We start from the raw sequence: 10,023 nt of genomic DNA on the forward strand, positions 1-10,023 counted from the left end.
TCACTTTTGAAGTACCTATTTTTACATGCTTCTTCAAAAACTTGAAACACCTTAAAATATTAGAATTAAAACTAAGTCTCTTTGTTTTAATATTTGTATAGTTTCCACTTCCAGTTCCAACAAAGGGAGAAAGGTAATTCATACTCCTACATCATGAAGCCTATTCCACTCCTGACGATTTGTGAAAACCTCATTTCTTGACGTTTTCGACCACGCCCCTCAGAAAACTCCCCGCAGGCATAGAAATCTGGTGCGGTGCACTGTAGTAACCAGTTTTAATATTTGAACGGTTGGTACGTTAAACCAGCGTCACCAGTGAGAATATTGGAACGTGTCCATTGTAACATTTACTGACACAAAAAATTAATTTCATCTAATGGCAATGGCATTTGTTTGGGATTCTATTTCTTGTTGATTATTTTAGAATCTGTTTTAACGAATCTGACATTATTTCTTATAATAACATTAGTTTTGTTATCAAATAAAACTAAATGCATTTAAATAAACCGCGATTCATGAAATTTCTGCCGCGATTATCGGGCGTCTTATTTGTTGTTTTTGTAGTGTAGTCCTGAATTGTATTAATGTTATGTAATAATGGCTACATTTGGAGGAGGAAGTGTACGGGCTACATTTTCTGATTAAAACGAAGAGGTAAATCAGTTAAACACATAGTAAATAAATTGACTTGTACAGTTTTGTAAATGTATTGCATCAACGTAATAGTTATTGGTAATGTTATTGAAAAAACTATCGTGACTACTACGTAAGTTCTTAATACCGCATCCCCTCTGCAGAGGATGAAAATTGTGATGACATGTCTTCGGATCATCCTCTGGGATGTTTCCCGGACCTTCCTAATAACCCTTCATACTTCTCTAGTGCCACTTAAATAAAGTACCTACCTCTACCTACCATAATACCCAATAATATTTTCACAAATATTTTAAAATGTTCCGAAATTATTATTTGTTATTCAAAAACATATATATTACAAACAAACTAGACACAATTTGAAGTTATAGCTTTTGTTTTGTATTAAGAAAGCCTTTATTAATGTTTCATTAATCCTCATCTAAATCAGGATAAGTGTATTTCAATTACATTTGCTGTTTTTGCATACATGACTCTATTAAAAAAGACTTATTCTAATTTGTAGTATGATTCTGCAGATTTAAAGCCTCTAGGGAAGGAAATAGGATCTTTTTCACGCTTCAATTTTACACTGGTTTAAATGGAAAAACAATGATACCCAAATCGATACCTGTGCTATATAAGTCGCTTCATTTTACTATTAACTGGATAGTGGTGTGGGAACCAAAAAAAAAAAAACATCACAGAAGGAGACCAACTTAAAAAGTATAACTTGTATCCACATGTAAACCACTGCAAAAATTATACTTTTAAAAATTAACTACTTTTTGAAGCCTCAGCAATGGTGGTTGTTGATGCTCTGTTATGTAATATATATACGTGTATCTCATAATTTAATTGTCTCTCGTGATGAAAATTATATTTTAGAAGTAAAAGGTCTTTATTATAATATTTCTTCAAAAAAAAGTACAGCATGTTTATTTTTTTTATAATTTGTATTTCATTCTGGATTGTTACAAAGCTACTGAGTTATATCCCATTAAAAAACTGAAATGTTGTTTATGCTAGATTATTAATCATAATCACTACTAAAAATCATATTTTATATTCAGCATTAGAAATAGTTCAGTAAAACTAAATTTTATAAATAAAGAGCTCTAAAAATATTATAATTAAATTTTATAAATATAATTAGATTAAAAACCTATAACAAAATAAAGTCACTACTACAAATTACTCATTGAATTTACAATTATAAGTAACTTATTAATTTTTACATTAAAATACTGTTAAATATAAATAATCAAATATGCTTCTTAAAAAATATACATAAATCTTATTCAGTGTAAAAAATAGCTTCTTTTTTTTAATGATAAAAGTATTAGAAGACATATCTGATTCTATATTAAATTTAATTGCAGCTTGTCTTATTGCTTAAACAATTATACTGGTGATTTTTAGTTCATTCCTTTTTGTTTAGTTTCTTCCAGATGTTAATGCAAATAACATAAATCAATTTGATCGGTTTTCATTAACAGGGCTCTACTATTTGACTTTTTAAAATCATAGCAGTGTTTTCACTACAGCGCGAGAATCTCGCATATTTTTTTATATTCTCGCATTAAAAAATTATTACCGCGAGAAATTCGCGCATTCTATAAACCAATTTCAAAATTTGCGAATTTCTCGCATTTTGAAAAAAATTTCTCATTTGCGCCATTTAGAATAAAATCCGTTTCACTTTTCTTCCTGGATCTTTTATTATTTTCAACATCTGCCCCATTATCTAGCTTCCCTATTTAACAGTATTGTTCAGAACCTTCAAGAACAACAGAACACCATCCTTCTGAACCACGGAACCTCTTTCAGAACTCTGCAACTACGTGTTTACCGTACGTAAGGTTTCTACGTGTAAGATGTTCAAATCTTTTGCTTGTTAATGTAAGATGGACAAGTACCTTGTAAAACCAATATCTTCTACTCCGAAACGGACAAATGAAAATGAAACAAATGTGGGTAGAAATGATCAAAACGAAACAAATACGCATTTGAGCAACCTAATGAGAATAGCTGATGAAAAAGTAGATGTGGAACATTTTCCATATGATGATGCTGCAAAAATATTCAATGGTTTAAAAATTAGAAGATGTTAAAAATGCATTATAATAAAAGAAATGAATTTTTTTCAAGTCTCGTGGTGTTTTTTTTTTTTTTTTTTTAATTTTTGAAATCTTACTTAACTTTTTGAAATCTCACCCTGTTTTTGAGAAAGGGTGAGAAATTCTCACCCATTTTTTTTCTGAGATGAAAACACTGCATAGCTTAAAACGAAACTAACTTCAAGTGACTCAAAAAGAGGCGGGGATTGTTTATGACGTCATTATTTTCGACCTGGCCGAACCTAAACTTGTCATAGGGTGTAGTCATGTTCTCTACAGAGAAGTTTTATTTTATTCTTTTTTTTTTTGTGCCAAAATTGAGTTAATTTTTTGGTTTAATGCAGAGAGAAAGATATTTGGTTTGAGGATTGATATTTTTTAATCAAAAATATCCATTTTCTCATTCTTAAGTATTATAAGAAATAAGAACTGTTTTAAAGTTTTTCACCTAATGGTTTCATCCCAGATAAGAAATGGAAATATTTAAGAGATGCAAATAATTCTTAATCCCTTATTTAGTTATTTATTTTATTCTTAAAACCTTTTTTCCTGAAAAGCTACAGAAAATAAATAATTATTTATTTGTAGTAATTTTTCTTATACGTGTAATATTGAATTTATTCAAAGTAATGAACTGAATACGAAATTTCCATTTTAAAATTTTATACCATTATTACCTAAAATATGTTTGCAAGATGCATTTCGTAAAATAAAATTCATACAAAAAAATACAAAAACACAGTAGTGAATTGTTTGTGTGTGTAGTAAATTTAAAGAATTTAAATTGTGATGTAAATAAAGAACTACATTTCTTGAATATGATTAAATATATCTTGATACTACATGAAATATGATTTTTGAGTTTTTCCTTTTTCAAATTTAAATATTTAAATTCCTAATTTTGTTTTGAAATTCGTTATTTAGTGACAATGAGTAAATTAGAAAAATTTTTCTTTAAAACTTCAAAAATTACAGAAATAAATTTAAAACATGATTTTATAATTTGAGGAATGTTTTTTTTCCCCCAATTGAATTCTCCTCCCCCTTCTGAAAAAATTTTTGTAGGTGCCCTTTACATAAAATAAATTGAATGCAAAAAAAAAAAGTTATTAACTAGTTTCCTAATTTATCTTTTTTTTATTCAATAACCTTTGAAAAGCATTATTTTTTTAAAAAGTTATTATTAATGTTGGTTTATTTTTACGAATAACAGACATTAAAGTTTGAATTGTTTTAAAAATTCCATGCTGGTTTGATCACGGACAGAGCAAATCGAAATGTCAAAGATATTAAATTAAAAGTTTTTATAGAAATAAAGAAAGTTAAAAAATTTTCTTGAAAAATGTCTTATTTTTTATGGTTTACTTCTAAAATATTTTATTTAATTATTATTAGAAGTGACGCAAAAAAATTTAAGTCCTTTCCATTTTTTAAAATTCTTTTTACATTTTTCCTCCGCCCAACTACATAAAAATAAAATGAATTATTTTTATCTCTAAAATTTTGATTTCAATAAAATAAAAACAAAAGAATGTATGTTTTCGATAACGAAGTTAATGCAGAACGAAACAAAATAGGTTATTCGATGAAAAAAAATAATACTTTTAAAAAGGAATAACCTGTACACAATTACTCTTTAAGAATAAAATCCTTTCATTTTTAAAAAAGAATATTATAATAAGAAAAAGGCATTTCATAAAAATATCATTTCATATACGTTTTAATTCTTTATAATCAATGATTTCTTCAGAGAAGCTTAATCAAAATAAAACCATTCTTTTAAAATTAAAATATTACAAAGTACTGTAAAATGGTTTTGTAACAAAATAATAAAGTTACAGATAGTTCACGATTTTTTTTCTCCTTCTTTTTGTTCATCACGTTTGATGGCTTTGCACCAATCTTGGAATTTTTTGCCTTTTGGTACATTTATATTTATGTTTATATATTCATATTATTAAATTTTATATGGTATGTTAAATGTAAAGCTATTACAGCGTGATATAAAACAATACTGTTGTAAGTGCATAGAGTTATTTTTGAGAATTTTTATCAATATTCTATGAGCGACGGCATGCGCTTTCAGCCGAGATGGGGAAACTAACTGTGTTTTAGGGCACCCCCTAAAACACAGGCTAATCAAGCAATTGTAAATATTTATTACAAAATAACTAATTAACGCACTGAACTGAAATTGGTGTCTATCATCATATAATGGTTTGAAGTTTCATTTTAAAAAATTAAAAAATACCACGCAGGTACCTCATTATATTGGTCAATTTTAGCTTAATACATTTTGTCTAGATTTTTCCATTTTTTCCACTTTCTTCAAGTGTTTTGGAAGAAATTAGTTTTTTTCCATGCGAAATTCCATCCCAGTTTATAAATGTAATGGCTAAAGTTTTTTTTTATCTTTAAAATCATTTTAATTACTAGTCAGATATGCAGATTAAGAAATTTCAATAAAAAAAATAATTAAATTAAAAATAAAACGATTATGTTTTCTGTATGTGTATTAATTTATGTGTTTATTTTGTTAAAATTTTTGTTTATTCCAGATGTGCTAATTGCCTTGTTTTTGTGCTGTTCTCTAAAATGATGAAAAGGAATGAGGGAGAGTGCTCGGCTAAAAATAAACGCCGCCTCTCATTGCCTGATCAAAGCCAACAACAAGCTTCAACATCTACTAGTTTGAGTAAAAAGAGAAAAGTTTCACACAAAGCAGAAAAAGCATCTGGCAGCATGTCAGTTAAACCAGCAAAAATTTCTAAAAATAAAGCAAATTTGCAAAATCGACATGTTTGTAATAAATGTATGAAGGTGTTTGAAGATTCCTTTGATGTAGTCGCACATGAATGCACTTCTTTTAAATGTTCTGTATGTCACAAGAATTTGGAATCTGATATTCATCTTAAAAATCATGAACTTACTCATAAGAAAGTAAATGACGGGGCATATTGTTTACAGTGCAAGTTCTGTAGTACTAAGCTTGATCTACCATCATCATTGGCTAAACATGAGGCCCTCTGTAAAAAGAGAAACTTTAAACAATGTAACATGTGTGATAAAAAAATGCATCCCCGTAGCAAACATGAATTTTGTAAAAAGTGCATCTTATTGATTGACAAAAGCGGAAAAGACTACAGTCTGCGGCGAAATTCAAAAGACAGAAATCAATCGACAAGTTTAGTTTCAGTTGGAATCGCTGAGAATCGGGGGGGTGTGTCAACAAATCAGCTTCATACTGAAAATATAAATACAGGAAAAATTAATCGGAGTAAAAAGTCTAAAAACTGTTTATCCTCTGAATCTAATGCCACTGAAATTCAAGGTACATCCATAACTCAAAATAATCTCTCTGATGATATTGACAGAAGTGATACCCATATCCACATTAGAAAAACATTTAATAAGCCTAAGAAAATGGTCCCAGATAAAAATATCAATATTTCAGAAAATTCCGGTGAAGCTGTTCCTGATGAAACTTCAGCTCTATTTAAAAAGCCAGAATCTGTTACTTCAGTTAAAAGCAAATCAAGTAAGGTTTCTAATAATAATTCATCATCCTCTAAAAAGTTTTCTAATAACAATTCATCATCCTCTAGTAAGGTTTCTAATAATAATTCATCATCCTCTAATAATAATTCATCATCCTCTAATACAGAGAAGACAACACGAAGGCTGGTTAGGAAAAATATGGGAAATGTTTTGCTTGAAGGTGCTGTTGCGAAATCAAAACAATTAACTGAAAAACAGAATCCATTGAAGCCTGTAAAGGTTTTGATTGAAAAGAAAATAAGTGATGTGTCCCCCTCTTCAAGTGTCCAAAATAAAGCAAAAGAGGGTGACTCATCTAAAGCTGGCTATGCATCTAGTTTAGAAATTAAAATCGAAAGTTTGATTGATTCTTTGCCAGATCCAAACAGTGGAATTCTTTTAAAATGCTTTGGAAACAAAATTGATTATCAATGTGTTAAGTGCTGCAAACAGTTTGGAAATGTGGAACTTGCATGCATTCATTTTTCCTGCTGCAAAATTAAATTCATTAGGCTGAAAAAACAATTCACATCATTAAACAATGTTTTGTGGTTTTGCACTTTGTGTAATTCTAGTTTTGATCTTATTGCAGATCTTCTTAAGCACAAAACATCATGCTCTCTATCAGGTTTTCAAGACAAGTCTGATAATGGAATAAACCCAATCACTGTTAACCAGAAATATGATGAGAAGTTTTTGAATAAATGTAATAAATGTGGCTTTACTTGCTTCAGTTCAATAACTCTTGAAAAACATCCTTGTGAAGAAAGTGTGAAGTTAATGAGTAATTGCTTCGTAAAGGTAGATAATCTTCGTAACCTTGAATTGAAGGCAAAAAATGTAACTTATTATCATTGTAAGATGTGTAAAAAAGATTTTTTGAACCCCAAAGCCTATGATGGCCATATGCGCGATAAACATCGCGATGTTTATGATGGCATTTTGAAACCTTTGTCTCTTCAAATTGGAAAAATTACAAAAGCTGTAAAGCAGGAGCCAAATTATAATGAAGATCAGTTTTATGATTCAACTCCAATGATCAATCAGACTCCTTCATTAGAATCTATATTTTCACTACCAAGTTTGAGCTCTAACTTGGAAGAACCAGAAGGTTTGAGAAATCAGTTGTCTTCTGCTAACCTTTTTCGATATCGAATACCTCAAGTTTTTGAAACTGCCCCTTTGGATGGAGAAAATGCAAAAAGGATTATCGGCTGTAATCATGATCCAGATGAATCAGGTCTTGCAAGGGAAGATACAAAACCTTGCATTGCATGTTTACAATTGTTCTCTGCAAATTATGCCCAAGATAATCGAAATGATTTTAAAACACAAAATTCAAATAGTGGTGAGGAATTGCAAGCTCAGTTGTCCTTTAATTACGCTCCTCGTCAGACCTCCCATTCAACAGCCAGTGATCACCAACCTCGTTCATTTCCTACACCGCCTGCGACACCAGACAGTATATACTGTCAGAGCCAGTCCTCACAAACTTCCGAATCTCAAGCTTCTAGTGATTCAAGGTTTAATAACTCAGATGAATTGCAAAATTCAATACAAATAGAAACTTTGAGTTTAAAGCTTTCTTGGGATTGCTGCTCTGATAAAATTGATGCATTTGCAATATTAGCCTCAGAAGATAAGTTATCTATTTCGAAATATATTTGTGCAAGCTGTTACACTGACATGACTGAAAATGATGTTTGTGAACATATGCATAGGTATCATGACAAAAACAGTGGTCAGGTTAATGTGTCGTGCATAAAAGCGACCTAAGACAAATTATATTTATTTGCCATGTGAATACTTTTAAATTTTCTAATTGTCCAACATGTTAATACTGTGCTCTACAATTTTAAAGTATGTTGATGTTTAGCTCTCCATTGTGCACACTAAATTTAAAATACCGTTTCACACATTCTATACACAAACAAGGTTTTGTTACTGTTTGTCTAAGATAGGTACTCTGCCTGGAGCTGTGGTGGTGACTATGGTAACGAGGTATAATTATTTCAAGTAGGGGTGCGAGGTCCCTCTTTAGGACTGGTTTCGGCGAGAGAAAAGGAGACCTCTTCATCGAAGCTACCCTCCCTAAAATGGCCTCTTCTTGTTTCCATAGCACCAGACTGTCGCAGACTTAGTGGCGGTCAGAGTACCTATCTTAGACAAACAGTACATATTTTTGTAATAAATAATAATCTGTCTAGCTGTTGAAGATATATTTGAATAATAACATTTATCATAATAATTGATACTAAACAGTTTTATTTCACACAGGAGAAGTAGTAATTAAATTCTTCAATTTATATGTATATACATATATACAATGTATATATTTTTTTTTATTAAAATTTATTTTCACCAGCCCTCTTCCTTGCGTTTTGTAATTTTTTATTCAATTCTTTTCATTTTCTCAAAATATAATTGCCATTTGCTACTTTTTTTTTCTCCTAGTGGGCTTTAAATTTCCTATAAATTTGCAATAAAATGCAAAGTGTATCTCATTCAAGTAAAAACTTGATCTTTCTATTTGTAGATCCTCAAAAGTTACACTTAAAAAAATATGACAATGAGTTTTTTAAATATAGTTGTATAATTTGATAAAAAATTTCACTTTTGTAGATTTATTGGTCCCTGTTTTGTAAAACTTCAATATTTTGACTAACAAAAAATTCAGTTTTTATTATTTTTATTAAAAGCAAGTTGTAAGACGCATCCTCATTAGGAAAAGTATTATCAAAATATTTTTTTGACTTCAAAAGTCAGTATTTAGTACAATTTCTATTTTACTTCTGACACTTTAATAAAGGCAACTTAAAGATTTTTGAAAAATTCTATTTTAATAATTTGAGTTCAAAACTATTTCAAATTTGTAAAATACAATAAATACCTTTAATAGTAACAATAGGAAAGTTGAGAGAAAAATTTAAAAATAATTTTTCTACAAAATTATAAGTTTCTTTTCCTGGAATTGTGGCTAGGAAACTGTTTGGTATTTCAAATTGTAATTTAAAAAAAAAAAAAAAATTCTAAACTTTTGATGTTAGGGAAAGGGATTATAAAGATAAAAAATTAATTAACAAATATGTTCAAAGGCTCCTGCATTTAGTGGGTAATATTAAAAGGGTTGGCTTTTTGCCGGCAGAAACTAAAAAAAACTTCTATATTAGTTGTAGTAATTGCTTAATAGCATTTTGTTTAAGTAGACTGAAAAATGTAACTGTAACAAACTTTTTAATTCATTGTTTGTAAGTATATATTATTTTGTTTATATTAAATATAAAGAGTGCAGTACAGTATATCAAATATTTATATTAAATAAGGAATGAAGTAATGTAATAATAAATATAAATACTAAATTTTAGTTTATTATATTAAACTCTGAAATTCAGTAATTATTATCATTTAACTCTTAATATAACTGAATAGAGCTACTTTCAAATAGCTTTTCTTTTCTTTTCAAGACATAATTTGCATGGCTACAATCCAATTATTATAACAGAAACAGTTTTAATCTTTGCTGTATGTAAGAGGTAATATAATTGATTAGATTCACTGATTCATAAATGTAAACAGCAATTTCACTGGTCACTTTGTGTAACATTTAAATGTTTTTTCTATGAATTATCCATTGTATGTCAATCTCAGTACTTAACTTTTATTTCATTTTCTGAATTTCTGCCATGCCAGTTTTAACCGGTTTCTATCAGTGGTACCACCTCGGCAGAAACTT

The 10,023-nt window shown here is 29.1% G+C and overlaps 1 protein-coding gene across 1 annotated transcript; it reads left to right on the top strand.

Annotated features, from left to right (window-relative positions):
• Positions 1–349: 349 nt before the first annotated feature.
• On the top strand, positions 350–9,159 carry LOC107456929 (uncharacterized). The gene is made up of 2 exons (XM_016074921.3): positions 350–654; positions 5,312–9,159. Exon 2 carries the CDS (start codon positions 5,349–5,351, stop codon positions 8,064–8,066), a length of 2,718 nt encoding a protein of 905 aa, XP_015930407.1. The 5' UTR covers positions 350–654; positions 5,312–5,348; the 3' UTR covers positions 8,067–9,159.
• Positions 9,160–10,023: the final 864 nt, after the last annotated feature.

The sequence above is a fragment of the Parasteatoda tepidariorum genome, chromosome 6, assembly GCF_043381705.1.
Source record: "Parasteatoda tepidariorum isolate YZ-2023 chromosome 6, CAS_Ptep_4.0, whole genome shotgun sequence".
NCBI classification, from domain to species: Eukaryota; Metazoa; Arthropoda; class Arachnida; order Araneae; family Theridiidae; genus Parasteatoda; species Parasteatoda tepidariorum.

Excerpts from the sequence above, each read along its gene's own strand:
- LOC107456929 (XM_016074921.3), top strand. The coding sequence starts at position 5,349 with ATGATGAAAAGGAATGAGGGAGAGTGCTCGGCTAAAAATAAACGCCGC.